Source organism: Mandrillus leucophaeus, unplaced genomic scaffold, assembly GCF_000951045.1.
Source record: "Mandrillus leucophaeus isolate KB7577 unplaced genomic scaffold, Mleu.le_1.0 Scaffold38, whole genome shotgun sequence".
In the NCBI taxonomy this organism is placed as follows: Eukaryota; Metazoa; Chordata; class Mammalia; order Primates; family Cercopithecidae; genus Mandrillus; species Mandrillus leucophaeus.
The window spans coordinates 5,287,049-5,306,300 of NW_012104031.1; the positions used below are offsets into that span (position 1 = coordinate 5,287,049).

The 19,252-nt window shown below is 50.7% G+C and overlaps 1 protein-coding gene across 2 annotated transcripts in view; it reads right to left on the bottom strand.

The window, feature by feature from the left end:
• PKP1 (plakophilin 1) overlaps positions 1-18,492 on the bottom strand; it is a 46,650-nt gene extending 28,158 nt beyond the window's left edge. The window contains exons 1-2 of one of the 2 annotated variants that reach the window (XM_011990569.1): positions 18,033-18,492; positions 7,898-8,001 (exon numbers count right to left, since the gene is read on the bottom strand). In XM_011990569.1, the coding sequence (XP_011845959.1) occupies positions 7,898-8,001; positions 18,033-18,234 (306 nt within the window). In that variant the 5' untranslated portion in view covers positions 18,235-18,492. The remainder of the gene's footprint in view (positions 1-7,897; positions 8,002-18,032) is intronic. The other variant, XM_011990568.1, reaches the window with a different exon arrangement.
• Positions 18,493-19,252: the final 760 nt, after the last annotated feature.

The following is a 19,252-nucleotide window of genomic DNA, read 5'->3' on the forward strand; positions in this document are numbered from 1 at the left end:
TTAAGTTAGTGTATGCTGCAAAATTTAACTTTTAATTATATCTTCTTACGCTGTTGTTTTGTCTGTCATTTGTTTTCCACTATAATGTAAGGACTCTATAGACTTGATGGTTGAGAACAAGAGTGAAACTCCATCAAAAAAAAAAAAAAAAAAAAGCCCAAAATGAAACTCCACCAATTTCTGCTGGAGCAAAATAAAAAAGTCTAGAATTATCCTTGATTCTTCAAATCTTCTCTCTAAAGTTTCATATTAGGGGAGAAGGAGAGAGAGCAACAGCTAACTTATCCAGAAGCTTCCTTCTCTGGAGAAGACAGAATTCCATCCTCTGTGGCCAGGGAATTGTCTGCCTCACAATATCTCATCAGAATGGAGGAAATCGAGCCCCAGGCCCATCCAAGCATAAGTGTTCCCAGCCTAGCCATCAACTCAGAGCTCTACACAACATGAATGGAAATGATTGAGGAAGACTTGTTGATTAGTGAAGCTAAAGGAAGAAGAACTGGCTTCTGTTGTCTCTGGGGAGAGTGGAGGTCCTTCCTGCAGACATCCTGAGAAGGACCCACTGCTGACCGCATCCTGGGCTGCCAAAGCTTGGTGCTCCCCACTTGCTAAGCAGCTGCCACACTGAGTCCCTTGGCAGTGACGAGTCTCCCTGCACATCCTGACCAAAATGCCCTGGTCTGCCCTCTCCACCCCCCTACAAGGATCCACACTGTCAGGACAGTGACTGTTGGGAGTCTGCCCTCTCCTGGGTCAGGTGCTCCTCCCTGGGGCAGGAGGCTGGAGGGGCCAGCATGCTCACTCAACCCCTAGGAACATTGTTGTGAGGTTCTGATGAAGGCCTGGGAGGCTTACGAGACCTTGGGAGCTGGCAACGTGAAACCAGTTGCCCTCCTTGGGGGGATGCCTATTCTTTGTGAACAGTCAGCAAGCTACTCCCAGACTGCAGCCCAGACCTAGGGGCATTCCTGCTCTGCCCTCCATCCTGTCTGCTAAGGGCAGCCCTCTCTCCTTTCACACTCAGTTCAAAGCTCAGCTCCTCTAGGAGCCGATCCCGACTTCCTGCACCTGGAGCTTGCCCGTGGAGGACACCACTTGAATTTGTTCACTGGAACCGTGTCCTCCTCCCTTTGCAAGCCCATGCTGCTGACATGGGGCCATTCTCTGACTTCTCTCCCCAAAAGAGCGACACAGAAGCCAGACATCAGAGTTACAAGGAGGTGGTCTGAGCCACCATCTAGTCTTGCTGATGATAAGCCTGAGGTCCAGCGGAAGGGGAGTCCCCGACACAGTCACGGGGAACCAGCCCTCAGACCACTGTTTCTTCCTTTTCTCCACATTCTCTCTGGACTCTAAAGGAGCCTCGCTGGCTTGCCCAGTCCTCAGTCAGGAGGCAGAGCCTCAACTCACCTGCCATGGAGGGGAGAGCAAGCCCAGAAAGGAAGCTCCCCGAGCTCAGCCCAACCCTAAAGGCAACAGAAGCTTCTTACGGGAAGCAGAGCCACTCTGATGGACTGTGGCTTGGAAAGGAGGGCCCCTCCCAAGGAGTACCCAGACACCAACGTTTGCCATAGGCTTCTCTTTCAGTTTAATACAAGGAGTGTCCCAGTGGCAGCAGTGTGTCTGTGAAAGCACACGGCGTGCTCTTTCCACACGGAGAGGTGGCCCTAGAGCCGGCCCGCCCGCTCCTGCTCACTCACCTCCATTTTCTCTCAGAGGCACATTCTGTCCCTTGGCAAGTAGGATCATTGCCTCTTCTTGTTGGGGTGAGAGCCTGGGGCCCTTCTAGGACCCTCCTATCTCCCAGGGCTGGGTGGGGGTGAGTCACAAGCTGGCAGCGGGGACACTGAGTTGGCAAACACATCAATTGCTCCCTCTTGGAGCAGGATCCGTACCTGCCTGGGAGTAGGAGGCTGTGGTCTACTGTCAGTCCCTCACCTGGACTTTTCAAGAAAAGACGAGAGGCCCGGCAGGCACTGCCGAGGGAACCCATCTCACACACCTGGAAAGTGGCATTTGGAGCTGAGACGCATGGTTTGGAAAGAGGGAGTTGGGTCTAAGTCAGGGTAGTTACTCAGCAGAGCTACTTGTTGTGCCTCAGTTTCCCTGTCTGTGAAGCTAAAGTAAATGAAGTCCTACCATCTCTCCATCCTGTTGCAAGGGCTAATTAACTGCTGTTTTCCTGGTGCCTGGAATGCTCAGATGAAAGCAAGGAGGAAATTAAGAAGCTTTTATGCATCTGTAGGCTTGAAGCAAAAATCTGGGCTGGAGGAATTAACACTGCCTCTGACCCTGGAGGGACCACCACGCAGGCTTTAGCTATGAGGCCCGGTAGCTACTCAGAGTCAGCTCTCAAGCCACATGCATCCCTAAGTGAGTCCTTGGCTATGATTTAGCCCAATTGCCTTGCTCCATAGTTGAGAAAGCCAAGGTCTAGAGAGGCGAAGGCCACTCCAGATCCCTCAGTTTGTAGCAGCCCAGCTGAGACTGGAATCCATGCCTCCCACTGCTGATGTGGTACGTCACATCCCTAAACCTCATACTGCTCTTTGAGATAGGAATTTTCACCCATTTCTGAGATAAGCAAGCTGGGGTTCAGCTAGATTAAGAACTTGACTAGAGTCACATAGCTAGTTAAGGAGCAGACTTCACTAAGAGTCACACAGCTAGTGAAGTTCCTGGCCAAAGTCCAGGGTCAGGTGCTCCTCCACACTAGGCTGTCTCTAGGCATGGCCTCTGTTGCCTGTGGATTGGTAAGGACAGTCTGTTTCTGCTGCTGCTAGGGTAGGAGTCCTGCCGTGTTTCTCCCTGGCAGCCCCTCTGCAGTACCTGGCCCATGGCTCTGCCCTTGTGGACACTGGATTAGCATGGCTGTGACTGAGGGTGAACCACCAACCTGGGGAGCACTGTGCTTGGCTTCCCCATCCCCTACTGGAGTGTGATGCAACCCCAGTCCTCCCATCTGTAACAGAGGCTTCATCCACATTTCTTCAGGTCTAGGGTGGCCAAGATCAGTTCTCCTTAGGGTAAGGGTCCCTAGTACATTGTCCACAAGATTCTGTCACAATGGGATCGTCAAACACAGACATATCAGTTAGGCAAGTACAACTGAGAAGAAGCTGGGAGAAAGATTTGCTAGTAAGTCCTGGGTTAAAGTGGAGAAATGGGGTCAATGAATAGGACAATGCCAAGACAAAGGCAGAATTCTCCCTTGTTCTATTCTGGGAATTCTCACTTTCAGGCATGCCAGGCTGGATTTAACTGAGTGATTCAATGTGGCAGTCACCGTGGTCACCCTGTTCCAGACCTCCCGCTGGTGATGCCTGAATGGTTTTCCTCTCTACTGATTAGATCCTGAGCAGGGTGGTACAGTGCAATCCACTACCCAAGAACTTTTTACTTGGTAGGACTCCCAGAAGAACTGAATGCTCAGGGTACACCTCTTGATTTGAAAATAAGTAAACCCTTTGGAGCTGAAGATGATAGACAGAAGGATTGTCATCTTAATCCAGAACCATTCCCTGGAAATCAAAATTGTCCACACGCCTCAGCTTCATTGAGGACAAACCCATGTGATCAAGGTCTATTTTCAGCTTTGGAGTAGAAGGGCTGTGCCTTTCCATGGCTCCAGCTCTCTATTCCCTGCATCCTGGTCTTTGCTGACCCAGAGGAAGATATTCAAGGGACATATTACAAGGACAACTAAGATGGGACAAAAATCCTCCTTTTCCCACCAGAAATACTGCAGCCTAAAGTAATTCTGCTGCTGCTGGGTCCCCAGCCTAGGAGACGAGCACGTAAAGGAGTGTTGTTTCTATTACAGGAATGAGTGGGGAGACATCGTGATGGAGGGTTGCCAGATTTAACAAATAGATAGACAGGGCACGTAGTTATATTTGAATTTTACATAAACAACAAATAATTTCTAAGTTAAGGCATGTCCCAATTATTGTATTTGGTTGTATTTTATCTGGTAACCCGGCCCGGAAACCCATTAATGCTTATAGCCAAGTGAACCCAGCTTAAGTCTAGGAAGGGAAAAACAGAGCCTCTCTCCTGCCTCTTTTGAGCTAGGCTGACTCCCCATGGGGAGAGTAGGCCTGGCTGGAGGGGATGGGAAGGGAGGAAATGAAGGGACTCAGACTCATGAGTGTCTTGCAGATCCCTAAATTTTAGCATTTAGTGTTTAGTTGTAATGTTCAAATATTGAGATTGTGGAAACCCGCAGAATGGCAGTCATAAGAAGAGCAAATGTCTGGGGTAATGAAAACAAACCCCACTAGGTTAGGAGTTAGGAGGTCAGAGATCTAGTCGGCTGTAGCAGTAACCAGCTGTGTTGCCTTCAAGGAGTAATTTCTCCTCTCTGGGCCTGCATTTCCTCAACTGAAAAATGCAAACAGTGTTGGGCTCTAATATTTCACAGGTCTGGTACTGAGAATCAGAACAGCATAACTGAGTATGCAGCTGAGAAATCAGGCAGCAAGGCTAAAACCTGCCCCATCTTTTGCTCCATCTCACCATCTGCTTCCTCTCCCTGAGGTCTGTGGGACTCTGAGGTTCCAACGTTGTCCTTCAGCAGATCCTTCTGCCTGAAGGAGGAGGCGGCTGGCGTGGCCAGCAGAGAGCAGGACATGGACTGGGCCAATGACTTTCTTTTGAGCAGTCTTTTATTTTCCTTAAGCCCCTAGATGCTTTTTGTGTGTCACACTATCTTTGTTCCAAGTTTTATTTTATTATAAGAAAGCCTCTCTACATTCAATTTGTGAAGTGAATAATCATAAATTAAAAATAGTATGATTATTATTTTTTAATTACAAGGCTATTATTGATACAGACTATAAGGTAAAACTATAAGGTAGGACCATTGCTTTTTAAACATTTTTAGAGCCTTCTTTTTGGAATTGCCTACAGACCCTTAACATATTTAAATGAGATATGTACAGGAGGTGACAAAGCTTTGCTATTTGAGGATGGTTTGATATTTAGAACTACAGTCAGATCTGAGGAGTGAGGTGCTCCAAGTGAGTAGTATTGTTTCTGGTCAAACCCAGGTCATGACAATAAATAAATGAGACTGGTTTTCTTATCTGGCTCCTGAAATGATGCTGAAGACAGTTCTGAAATTTTAGGGGTTCTAGAAACATTCTGAGCAATGGCAGTATTGGTGTCATGCTCCAGTACAGAAACTAATGCCTTTATCCTGTTTGTCTGTTGACCTCTGTGCTTCTAACTTGACTGCAAGTTCATTGAGGGCAAAGTCAAATGCTTTTCAACTGTGTTTCTGTAGCGTGCCTCACTCACTGCTGTGCGTCAGCAATTGCTCAATACAAGTTGGCTGACCAAGTGAATATAAAGTATCTGCAGCAAATGATCCTTCATCAGCTCTCAGAAGGTCCTGAAAATATGCTGATGATGCTTGTACAGACAAACTACACCCTCCTCCCCACCCTCCATGCCTTCTGCCACCATATTGGTTTCACCAGAGGGGAGGAATAACATCATCCTGTGCCAGTTGTACCATCCATGGGAAAATCCCACAGACATAGGATTATCTCATGCCACAGATCTCTATTGCCTTTCTCCTGCTCTCCTTCTCCCTATGTCTGGACCCCGTTTGGTTTTGCCCAGGTTTCATCTGATTATATGTCTGGCTCCAGTATCAATTATTCCACTTCCTCCCTACTTGGCCTCCTCCCTCTGCCAAATCTTCATGTGTGCTCAGCTCTTCCCTCTTCCCATAGCCTCTCCTGAACTGAGAGGAGATAGGACGTGCCTCAGCAGCTACCCTGCCATGAGTCATGTCTGCAGTCCTGCCAGCGAAGGAGCAAGGAGGGTTGGGTCTTAGGGTGCGGAAAAGGAAAGAGATTTTCACTGGTTGTCAGAAAATGGGCACAGGGTGGGGTGGGGACAGTCTGGGAGCATTAAAAGCTAGTGAGATGACTGAGGACTGAGTTAATTAACCAGAAGTGAAATGTTCAACATGGGCCAAATGAAGATTCTTTCTTTCTTTCTTTCTTTCTTTCTTTCTTTCTTTCTTTCTTTCTTTCTTTCTTTCTTTCTTTCTTTCTTTCTTTCTTTTTAGAAATACCTTCCCAGATTACACATTTCCATGGTTACATTACTCATTTGATAATACTTCACAGTTAATGTCATCTGATATCAACCCGTGAGTGAAGTAGACACATGAGTATCATCATTCTCTTTTTATGGATGAGAAAACTGAGGTCCAGAAAAATTAAACTATCTAAAGTCATAGAGCCAGAGAGAGGCAGAAGTAGGACTAGAACCTAAGCCTCCTAAGCTCTGATCGGGTAACGTCATTTAAGTAAAGACATGTACCATCTGTACCGTCAGCATAATCATCCATTCTGGCTGCTGGTGCAGTGATCTGCCTTCCTTGGGTTTCATCTAATCCCTTTATGCTGCATTCCTAAGCCATTTTCTCAATTTGGTCATCACCCTTTGTGTCAAAGCCTTTTTATTCACATCTATGCTTGATCTGTCAGCTTACTGGGTTCAGTCTGCTGGGTTTATTTTGCACTAAGAGTGTCATTTGCCATCAAGAATCAGGAAAAAAGTGAGGGAAGTAAATTCGCAGCACACCTAGTTAATTGTCCCCTTTCATCCTCAAGCTGTAATATGTAAGAAAGACATAGCCTCCAAGATTAGCCCCAAAAAGAACTCAGGAATGGAAGAATCAAGCACATGACAAAAGAACACCAAACTCATAAACTCCCCACCCTCTCCTCTCCCCAGGACCCAGGACCTTTGACAATCAATCAGGAGTGATATCTGTGAGATGTCTGTGTCTTAAAGCAAATGCTGCTGAATCCTAAGGCCCCACCAAGACAGAGCCCCAGATTCCCACAGAAAAACAGCCTTTATTCCCCATCTGACAATGTCTTGAAGGCCTTACAAAAGAATTCCCAAGAATAATGCAGGCTAATGTTGCATTAGCGAAAGTAAATGAAAGTCACAGAATCTGGAGGCTAGGAGAAACCTTGGGTGCCATCTAGCCCAATACCCCTGATTTTAGAGCAGCAGAAAATTCCTGCACTGGCTGGTATGGTTGTATCCTGAGCATCTACTGCAGTGCTTGTCACAGAATTAGGTCTTAATAAATATTTGTTCAGTGAATGGATAAATGAAGTATAGTGGATTGAGATCACTTAGAAAGCAGACAGAGTCAGGATTGCAGGATCTAAAATAACCTCTATCCATGTTAATTTAACAAATAATCTTAAGAATTATTATAATCTTTTTTCATGTATATTAGTTCATTTAATCCTGAAAATAACCGCTCGAAGTACTTTGTTATATCCACTTTCCATGTGAAGAAGCTGAGTCCCAAAGTTTGAAGTAACTTGCCCAAAGCCACATGCTCAGTGAGTAGCAGAGTTAAAATCTGAACCCAAATGTGTCTGGGTTGTCAGGCAGGCTCCACTCTAGCATGCAGCGTCATATGCAGGAGTCAATGCAGTGGACATGTTCTCTTGGATCTTTGACCATAAGCATAGAATGAAGAGAGATGACCCTTCAGGATTTTCCTAGAAACGTCTAAACTGGTCCATTAATAGACCTCAAGAATGCAAACATTTCCCAAATCCATGATCAAATCAGACCTACTGAGAAATGGACATTTTTAAAAATGTCTTTTTAAAATGCTTTTCCCAAAATGTTCTCATTTGAGACATTCAAAAATGTCCAATCAGCCCAAACGAGAACCACCTATGAAACAATGGCCAAGTCAACAGACCTAGTCAGAGTTATGAGCCTCAATTCACGGACCAAAGCCTACATCACTCTTTTTAGCAACTGGCGCAGGTTTTCTCCACTATAAACCCCAAACCATCCCCACAAGTACTCCAGGTCTTTTAGGATGGAAGCAGTTCCTTACCGGATATCCCCATGAGCCATTCCCTGCCTGGAACTTGGAGTAGTAGCTGCTCCTGCTGGTGGTCCCATAGTTGTAATTGTCAGCCAGGCCATCATACATGGAACCTAGAGGACAAAGAAGGGGATTAGGACAGGGATGGCCATGATCTTCATCCACCCCTCTTCCTCAGGGCATCATTTCTGCATCCAGGTCCACTATGCCGATGGAGGAGACCAGGTCTGAGCTCCTGGAGGAGAAGGCGGAGAGTGTCATCTCCATCTATCTCCACATCCTCTGCAGCCAGGACCAAGAGAAGGGCTACCACAGACTCCCGCAAGGACAGCTCTAAAACTCTCATCTGTCCCCTTCCTGGGAGCCCAGTGGCTCTGCTGCTGCTTGGGTAGGTTAACACCTACAGGTCAGGACTTGGTCTGGAGGGCCTTGGAGCATGGCCATTCCAGTCCAGGGAATCATCACTCCATGTTCCACAAGGATAAGATTCCCACTCGGGGGAGACAGGCAGGATCCCAACATTCCCAGTCCAGTAGCAACAGCTGATTAAAGACTGATTCGGGGGAGGACTCTGGATTCAAATCTCAGCCCAGCCCCTACCAGTGACCAGACAAACTTCCTCCCCTTCTTTCACCTCCAACATACTCTGGTTGGTGAAGGGGGAGCAGCGATCAACCTCAAAGGTCCAGTGAGGATTAATTAATGTTTTCGGAGTGCTTGGAGACCCACAAATGACAGGCTCCGCAGGAGGACAGAGTGTCATTAGAGTTATTAGTGGCAAAGTGGCTTTGCATCACAGAAAACAGAACTGAATTTGGGGCTTCTAGTGGGGCCACCCCGTCTTCTCCCTTTCACTGGCCAGCAGGGAGACCCTATGGGACAGCCTCAACTCTGCACAAGCTGGTCTGTTCACTGTCCTGCTGTCCTTGAAATATGGCCAATGGTGACAGGCTCACCACTTTACTCACATCTCCCTCCATGCTGAACCTGCCTTCCCTCCTCAGCCACTACCTTCTAATCTTGCTTGTCTCTTGAAGCCAAGCTCAAGACCTCACCCACTCCAGGAAGCCCTTTCTGACCAGCTCTGCACAAGGCAATCTCTCCTGCCTCTAAACACATACTGTCCTGCTCTTGATAGCCCAGGTCTCATTCTGCCCTGCGTCTCATTCCCTCAACTATACTGGGAGCTCTACGAGGGGTAAGCCATGGCTCCGTGGCCTGCCCCACACTCTTGTTAAGTGATGGCCTTGGGGGATGAAGGCGAGTGGGATCCAGTGAGAGCCTCCTAAGAGGGATATGCACTCCTTTTCTCTAAAGCGATGGTCAGATTCCCCCATCAGAAACCCTGTCTAGGGGTAACAGAGTTGGGCAGTGATCTCACCTGGCCAAGTTAGCTACTCCCCATCTGCCACACCCACTTAGGCTCCCCAGCCATTGCCTGGGGGAGCAGGGCTGGAATATCTGAGCTGGGAGTAGAGGGAATAGCCACGGGGCAGCTTTGGAATGAGGCAGGGATCCCCACCCGGTGCCACCTCCCCTGTCCAGGGCCAGGTAACCACCCATAGCCCACAGCAGAGGGTGCTGCCGGATTCCCATGACCCCTCCATCATGACCATTAGGGGTCTCGAGCTCTGGCAGACACAGCTTGCCCTGGGGCCTAGCGGTATTGATATTGGTCCTGGTTCTGGTGCTGGGCAAGTCATCTGCTCTCTCTGAGCCTCAGTGTCCTCTTTTGTCAACAGAGAGGGTTGGCCTCTTACATCCCATAGGCCCCGTACAGTTCCAGTGTTCTGTGGTTGTGTGATGACAGTGACACATGGCTGACTGCATTCAGAGGAGCCAACTCCTCCTCTCCAGAGATACAGCTCAGCTTATGAGGAAGAAGGGCAGACATCAAAGGCCACACTACCGCCTCATTTGCCACCTGCCTCAGAGTCCTCTGAGAGGCCTCCCCTATACCCCAGGCCCAGCCCTGACTCCAGAAGGGCCATCCGCCTTTGAGTGACATCCTGGGACTCTGCCGTGTGGCGCATTGAACCTCTGGCTTCCTCCAAGCTCTGGTGGAGTGCACACAGCTCTTCCTCCACCTTTCCCCAGCAACTGCTCCTCTGGCAAGACTGTCCTTATCAGGAAGAGGCTGGAGGTAATCTCGTGGGCTCAGTCACTCAGGACTGGTGCTCCCAGGGAAGGGAGCTGCAGCCAGGCACACTCACAGTCAGGACCCTAGGTGGCCAACTGCCAGGTCTTGTCTGCCTTCCTTCCACCCAGCCCGCTTCAATCATTCTTCCAAGGTTTGATACGATAGAGTTCACTTGGCTCCGGCCCTGTGAGCAGGTATTTCTCACTAAAGGTCAGGTGTGGGTCAGCCAGCTGCTTCTGGATGGAAAATTTGGGGTGGTGACAGACAGAACTCTATGGAGCACTGAGGAGGCCTCCTGCTATGAGAAGGAGCCCCAGGGGTCTTGCACTAGGGCCTCCTTGCCCGTCTTCTGGGAGAGAACCTGTCAGCATAACACTGCTGTCCTCCTGGGTCATCAGATGAACCATCTTCTCCCACCACACCCTGCACCTGCCTGCCTCCCTCTCATACACTCCTCTCTGTGTGAAGGTAGAGGCCTCGCTGCCATGGAGGTGGCAGTGGACACACAGACACATGGAGGGAGAGGCCAGAATGCCCTACAGTTCCCAAAGCCAGTCCCCGTGTCCATTGTGAATGCTGGTAAAGGCAGGTGTGACTGCCACTCACTTGTGGTTGGGCCAAGGCCTGCAGGCCCTTCCAGGCAGTTCCTGAAGGTGTCTCCTAAGACCTTTCTGTAGTTGGGGTCTGCTTGGCTCTGGTGAGAATGAGGGTAACATCACACCTGCCTACACTGCTAATCTGGCAGAAGGTGACAGTATTTGGGGCGGAGGTGGTGAGAGAGGGGAGGAGTCCATAGTTGTCACACACCTGAAATCACAGCTCGCAGTGTGCCAGATAACCAAGGAGTACTGGGGGCAGGTGTGCTCTGTCTGCAGGAGCGCTGTTCCCACAACAAAAGTGATTTTCTGTGCTCTTGACCCTGGGGTGTCTGGCTGGTAAACAATGCCCCCTAAAAGTCAAGTTCAACAGCAAGAGCATGGGCTTCTAATGAATGTAATGGTGCTAGCTCACTCTTCCACTTGGTCCCCAATGTCTCTAGAACTCACTTCTAGGAAGCCTTTCCTGATGAATGACACCTACTCCCATCTCCATCTCACACCCATACCAGTCTCCACCACCATGTACTTCGGATGCTCTCTGAAGTGCGAACCATGTCTCTTCTTTCCTTGGGACCTTGAGCTCAGGGCACTGCCACAGCTGGGTCCGGGCCTGACTGGCCTGAACTGGCTCTTTGTGTCAATGACCTCTTCTCCCTTGCCCAACCCTTGTGGTGAACGTGCTCTGATGCCTGGTGCTTAGAGGCTCAGAATGGGGTCAGGCTCTCCTCCCACTCAAAGAGGTTCCTGGTGAGTGGGGTAAACCAGGAAGAGAGGAGGGCTGCTGTAGCTCTCAAATACCCAAGGCCACCTCCTTGAGGAGGATTCTTAGTTCCTGGGGAATGGGGGAGGGGCTAGTTCCCAGCTCACCCCACAGAATCACTCCTACCCTCCAGATAAGCATCTGCTTTCCCCCTCTTCTCCCCAGATGGGCGCGTGCACCATGAGCAGGGATGTGGTGGTTTCTCGGTGACACTGACAGTGTGCCCAACCTGCGTGTCATCCTCAGGAAGCATCTGCCCACCCACAGAACCCCAGGGTCAAGGAGCAAGTGCCTCAGCATCTACCATTTTCTCAGGTATACAAGCAACACAACCTGCTCTGTCCACGTAGCTTGTCCGATTTTACGTCCCTGTTTTAGGGTGTAAAACCATCTCAGAAAATCTACCGCTCGGGTCACCAATGTCCTGGCACACTGCTTCCCTTTGGTGCCTTAGACAACGACGGGCTGATTCTCTCTTGTGTCACTGGTGCAACTCAAGCTCTCTCACCTACAAAACCTTTGAAAATGGAGGCGGCTCGCTCTTTAGGATGAGTGGAAATCTCTCTCCAGTAGGGACAGGCATGCCTTTGCAGGGATGACTCATCCTCTTCCACCTCCAGGCTTTCAAATAGGTCACACTTACTGCACCTGAAACATTCTTTCTCTTCTTCTCCAACCCTCCCCCTGCATTCAAAACCTTGCACAAAAATCACCTTCCCCTAAAGATGACCCCACCCAGCTCTGAGCACTCCAAACCTGCCAGGATAACCACGTCAGCGCTCAATCCAGTGGCTGACTCTGCACTGGCTTGTGGGTTCCTTGGAGTGTAGCTTCTGTACACTGTATGTGTGTGTGTGTGTGTGCACTCCTCCCAGAAGGTAGGGCCTGGGTCTCCCCAGCCAAGCTGGGAGCTTCCTGAAGCAAGGAATCTTCACCTTTGGTAGATCCACACTCCACACCCCTAATCCCAGAACATCAGCCTTCCTGACCAAGAGGCTGCCCTGCAAACAGAGGTCATCAGGAAACCCATTTTCTCCATTCTCTTTCTCCTCAAATCCTTCTTCTTTGTCACAGGGCAAGCTGCTCGGAACAGATCCTTGCTGACTCTGTCTCCCTTAAGGCTGATGCTTCTTCTAGCATATTTTACATTTGAATAAAGCCCACTTGTCCTTCAGCACGAAAAGCTTGAGAAAGGAAGCTCATTTTCTTTTAGTCTTGAAAATGCCTTTACTTCACCCTCTGAAATCTCTTTCACCTGTGGTGCCCAGAAAAGCTAGGCCCACAGCAGCAGGAATTTAAATGAGATAACAAGAACTGCCAGGAAGCTACTGCTGAGACAATATCCTCAGAGGTGTTTCGGAGTGGGCAGGAGTGGACTGTGTCTGCAGGATGGTTCTAGCTCCTGGAGGGAGGACTGGCCAGCCAGCCTCCTGCCCTCTCTGCTGGGCTGCTGGGAGCACCATGACCAGGCCTCCCCCAACTCGGCAGCTTCTAGGAGATGGGGAGGGCAAGGAGTTCAGCACAGCCTCACCGGGCACTTTTGTGTGGCTCTTGACCTTTTCCTGGGTGTACATACTGAACAGAAATGCTGAAACAAACTGGGTTGCTGTGGCCTGTGTTCTCTCTTCTCCCTCTGCAGCCCATGTGACTCCCTCAGGCTCTGCTGGGGCGCATTCAGACCTGGCTCTGCCACAATCCTGCTGCTCTTTCGGCAGATCTGTTCATGGCCACCACCAAGCCTGAGGACTGGGCAGAACGTGGGAACATCCTGTGGGGACAGGACGGGTGCAAGGGGGCCGGGTGGTGGGTTAGAGTGGGCAAGGGTCGATGGGTTCAGATGGGGTTCAGAGTAAAAGGCTCTTGCCAGCAACTACTACATTAGGTGTGCGTGCGTGCGTGTGTGTGTGTGTGTGTGCGTGTATGAGAGACAGACATGGGTGTATGTCACTGTATAGGGGTGATCGCCCATGCTGGATCTATGTGAGTGAAGGACAGGGACTGGAACAGTGGTTCTCCAACTTGGCTACACATCAGAATCACCTGGGAGTTTTTGAAGCCCTGATGCCCGTGTCATCTTCATACTCACTAAGTCAGAATCTCTGGGGGTGGGACTCAGGCATTCGCGTTGTTTTAAACTTCCAGGTGATTCCAATATGTAGCCAAGTTTGAGAAGAGTGGATGAGAAGACTTTTTAATATGTTAGGATGTTTACAAGAGAGACACGATGAGTGGCATGCCTTGAGGGGAAGAGCTTTTTGGCAGTACAGCTGCTGGCGGTCTGGGCAAATGGTTTGCAGAGCTAGAGAGTTATAAAATCTATTTCCAAAGACTGTTACCATTGCAAAGCACTTTGGCGATGATCTAATCCAACCTCTGACAGCTGCAGAGATCCAAAGAGAGGCAGCGACTTGTCCAAGATCGCACACCAGGCAGTGGTAGATGCCAGGCTGGGCTCCTGACACAGCACAGCTGCAAGGACACACGTGTACACACACACGTAACGTATGCGTGTGCATGTTACGTGTGAGTACATGTGTGCATGTGTGGGTGTGTGGATTCATGTGTGGGGTGTATTGTGTATACATGCGTATATGCATGTGTGATGTATGTGTGTACACTTGTGTGTGCACGTGTCCATCGTATGCCTAGAAGGGACTTCACATGAAGATATCTAACATTCCTCCATTTTATTTTGTTCAAACATTACACATCTTCTAAGGGTCACACCCCATCGCAGAAGCGATTCTCAGATTTCTAAACCTAGAACAATTGGCACATTGATACTTACAATGATATGGGGTGGGGGGAGGAATTTTACTTTTAAAAAATCTCTGCCAAGGAGCTGGATCCAGAGAAACAGCATTTGCTGCGAAACACCCTAGAATACCCAGCATTTTTGCATGTGTTGTAACAGGCCAACGGAAATTCTGGCTAAAACTCCAACTTCAAGCCAAGGTGCATTGTAAAGGAACAAGAATTGGTTCATTTGAAGTTTAATTAGTATGTTTCGCCAATGGAACAAGCTAAAGCACACATAGCCATTACCATCTGCAATCTCAGCTTCGGTCCCAAGAAAACAACCCCAGAAGTGATGTCTATGGTCAGGAAAAGAAACTTTCAAGAGACTCTAATGAGCAGAACATTCACTCAGGCAGAGGCTCATGCTGAGACACGGTCAAACACAAATACAAAAAGCCATCAAAGTGGGGGCTCCTGAGGCAAGCTCCTTCACTGTGCAGGCTACGGAGTTGGTGCAAGCGTGCCCCCCTCTCCCCTGACGAGGGCTGAATAGACACAGGAACCACAGAAAGGGAGCAGACACCTCCCCTGGCCCAACATCACCTCCGGCCCCTATCTCTGATCAGAGAGAAATAGAGGCTTAGCAATTTTAGATGGGAAACAGTACTTCCGTGAAGAAGGGAGAAAGAGAATTTCAGGCCAAAGGCTGAAATAAAAAATCATGGATGGCTAAGCAGGCAGTGAGACAAAGCAGGCAATGGTGCTGGTATTGCTAGGACTTCCCTGGAAGGAGACATGACAGGTGAAAGGAAGTTCCTTTCACTGAACTGGGTATGATCTGTGTTCGCAGTGGTGGGGGAGCACTTGGGTTAGGGCAAATGAGATTCAGGTTCAGCTCTAGAAAGAGATTCCAAGTAAAGTTATAAAGATCTGGAAGGTGGGTAAGTGTTTCCTTCCCCATCCTCAGGGAGGTCGTTTCCCTAGCAAACGTCTTTTGCTGGGTGGTGACATCCCCCTCAGTTTCCCCTTGCCTCCCACACAGTCTGGGAAGAAAAGGATGCCAGACACCCTGAGGCACACAGGGACAGCCTGAAAACACAGGGGAGCAATACTTCAGGGGCAGTTCAAGATGGGTAGGCAGGTTAAGGGCAACCTCCTTCTGCAAGGTCTCCAGGCCACAGAGGCCACCTTCTTCCTGCCTGGGACCTTCATGACCAGGGCGAGGTGACTGTCTGATCTGCAGCACTTCAGGGAGGGCATGAGTGCAACAGGCATTTGGTGACAGGCTCCAGGGGCCCTTCATCCAGCCCTCAGTGGCTCAATACTCCCTCAGTGACAAGAGAGAAAAGAGCCCTAGTGGAAAGGAACTGAGAAGCCACTTCTATCACAGGACCAAGGATGGCTGGTCCTGACTGTCCTTCCTGGGGTACAAGGAGCAGTGGCTACTCTTCCAGGCAACCTGTAGGGTGTGGCTGGCCCTTCTTAACTCGGGGAACTTTGGATGGGATTCAAGGGGCTCAAGAAGACCCTAGGCGAACTGACTCTGCTCTTGGAAGAGACTAAAGGAGAATTTGAATCTGTCCAGGGTGCAAGGGAAAATGTCTGGGCATGGTCCTTCCACAGCCACCAGCTCTTTCCATTCCAGGAACCAAGGCAAGCTCCTGACAGGTAAACCAGCATGAGAAAGAGGGAGCAGAGTGAGTAGAGGTGGCCGCAGAGCAAATAGGGGACGCTTGGGCGTTTCTGATGGAGAGGACAAGGAAATCTGATGAAAACTAAGCCAGCTGAACCAGAAACACCAGCTCCAAGTGACCAAACCGCCTCTTCCAGCAAGGATGCCTCTGGGGAAACCAGCCTCCTTTAGGAACCTCCGCAGAGTCTGAGGGTAGAGGGGACACGCCCACAGGGCCAGACCTTGGAGTTTCTGGAGAGGTAGCCATCAGCATCAACCCTCCCCTGAATGAAGCCCCCTGAAGGACCTTGGGAGGAAAAACAAAGAGGGAACAAAGGAGACCTTATCAGATAGAGGTTCCCCACAAAGACCAAGCCCAGAAAGTACACTTCAGGCTGACAGACACTCAGCCGATATCCTGATAGGTGGGAGGAAGAAGGAGTCCTTGGGGCACCCAGAGCCATTTGAGTTTTCTGGAGTTGTGAGCCAAGAGCTCAGGCTGGGATGGAGTGGAAGTGGGAAGGGGACAGCCAAGTTTTGGGCAGAGAGGAGAGTAGGTTGAGCAGTGCCCTGGGCTATAGCCAGAAATGGGGCACTTTGTTCTTCCAAACCTACTTCTAAAGAGGCTAGGAGGCACCTACCAATGCACCAAATAAAAGGGAAGGAGGCATGTGCTCTGGAGGCGGCATGACCTTGAGTGGAAATGTGAGGAGAGGAGCCCAGGGCTCAGACAAAGGCAAAAAGCACAGAGCAGCAAAGGCCTTTAGGTCTGGGGCCCAGGGAGTCATCTGTCCGCCATTTTCCTTCCTTCGGCTCTACATGGGGCCACTCAGGAATGGGGGCTAGGGAGTGGGTGGGGGGACAGAAGCCAGAGGTAGAAAGTGTGAGGTAGGGGTGTGTGTGTGTGTGTGTATGTGTGGTGGGAGAATGGCCAAGGCTGGTTTCTTTTGTCTCCTTCCACCTTATTACCCCCTGCCCCTCACTCTCTCCTAAGGCCTGTCTTAATAAATAAGTCTTGGTTTACCTGTACTGGTTAGTGGTGGGTAAAGTCTTTATTAGTATTTTACTAAATTTAGCTAAATAAAATAAGTAAATAAATAAACAAGGGGAATCTTTGCTCACTTGTGTGTAATTCTTACCAGGCATCCTTTGTATTAAAGTATCTGTTTGGTCTATAAGCTTTCCCCTGTCAGGTACTGCCCCTTCCTCCTTGAGTTTCGCGGGTGCTGCCCCTTTCTCCCAGGCTTCCCCAGTCATGGGATCTGGCCTCTCAGAAGCTGGAGGAGGGGGTGCCAGGCCCCGGATCCAGCTTGGAAAAGTTCCCGTGAGGGCTCAGCTAGAGGCCTCCCTGGGGCCTAGGGGGATTTCCAACCTGCCACGCTTTCCTTACTCTCCCCATGAGACACTTGTCTACCTAAGCTAGGTGGGGTAGAAAGAATTCAGTGAGAAAGAGGAGTTCTGCATTGGCTATTCGGGAAAGAAGGCATCCTGACCCCCTTCCCTGTTGTCAAGGGACCCACTGGCCGTGGGGCGGCCTTCCAACTAGGCTAGCCTCTTTCAGGAGGCTCCCAATAAAGTGCCCTGGAGTTCCAGGGCCTCCTCTCTGCTCCCTGTGCCACTTCCCCGTCCCGCAGCGACTCTCCTGAGCTGCACTCCTGTCTCAGCGACTCCCTCACGCCGCTCACGGATACACATGCACACAGGGACTGGGGTTCCCCTTGGCCTGAACGCCGGGCATCGGCTGCCAGCTGAAGGCCAGGAGATTAAGCCCAGGAAGGTTGAAGGGTGGCCCACAACTGTTTGCGAGCGCGGGGACCATGGCCCCCAGGACAGCCAGGGTGAGACATGATGCAGGGCTGATCCCTAGAGCAGCACCCGAAAGAGAAAGCCGTCCAGACCCAGGGCTCAGGGACAGGAGAACCGCTCGCGGGGGATCCTCAGCCTCCTGGCACGCTGGGAGATACTGCCGGCTGTGTCCGGGTGAACCACCCATCCTTGCCCACTAGCGTGCCATCGAGCTCGTGGAGGTGTCGAGCCAGCCTCGGGTGGCTGTTCCATCTGCTCGGAACCGGCTAGGAGCTCGGCTGCTCGCATTCAGCGCGTAGACCCTGCATGGGGCCAGCAGCCCCTCGCCTCCCCGCACCCCCTGGGATGCTTGCGTCCCTTGGTCTCCGCCGCTGGGCCAGGGCGCTCTGAAAGGGGGCGCACGGACCACGCGGGGACCGAGCCTTTACCTCGATTGGAGTGGCTCAGGGTGGACGACTGGGAAGACTTGGACTTCTGCCGCTTGACGGTCATCATCACCTGCTCCTGCACGCGCTGCCTGCCAGACGTGCCTGTTTTCATCTTTTGGTCCGACGGCAAAGCCAAAGTGGAGTTGTCCTGGTCCTGGAAGCATTCGTACGCCAAGGCGGTCTTGAGCGGCGAGTGGTTCATGGTCGCGGGAGGCGGGAGGCGGGAGGCGCGCGGCCGGGGCCTGGGAGAGCAGAGAGGCGAGGCGAGGTGCGGTGCAGCGGGCGGGCGGTAACGTGCTCTTCTCGCTCTCAGCAGCTCCCTACGGCCATAGAGTGCGTGGTCCGCGTGAGGGCTCCCGGCAGCTGCTCCTGGCGCTTCCACCCCGGTTCGTCCCTCTTTGGCAGTGGCGAGGCCCGCCCTCCGTCAGACAGGATATACCACCCCTGCCCTGCACCACCCACTCCACCTGGCCGCGCGCTGCTGCCGCTCAGACGCGGAGCTGCAGGGCACTGCTGCTGCGGAGCCAGCGCTCTTGGGGGCAGGGCTTCGAGTCCCCCGTGTGGGACACTGGGCCCCTTCCTGCACGCTCTTTTTTTCTCTCCGTTTCCTCTCCCCATGAGCAAGAAACGTCGCAAGCCTTGAGGCCCCAGGGAGACGCCCCTCTGTCCTGTTCTGCCGGCTCACTGAGAAAGCATGTGTTCAGCTCAGGAACCGAGGGAGACCTCTCTCTAGGAAAAAAGGAGCCTTTCTTGACCAGGCTGTCCGGGAGAGCCAGGCGTCCATCTCCCTCTGTACTGCGGTCATAGCAGAGACCAGCCCCGGCGGTGGAGGCTCCCGGGCTGATGGCAGAACCATAGCTCTTGCTCCAAAGGAGTGCTCCATCTTATGGGGGCAACCCAGTCTACTCTAAAGCAGTTTCCTCTGAAGCAAGTCGGGTAGGGGCAGGAAGGCCACATCAAGGAGCAGACTTGAGATATCAGACCACACAGTGGGTATGCCTTGGTGAAACTGGTGGTTATTTGTTGTTCATGAGTATAGCCCGGTAAAACACCACGTGAACAGCGGATCCTCTCTGAAACTCCACTATAGCCTTTGATACTATGCCTGGCACAGGTAATATTAGGTACTCAATAAAAGACATTTTTAAATAGGTGAATACATGAATGCTAGTTAATTTAAGGTAAATTAAATCTAACTTGGATCCTAACCAACTGAAAAA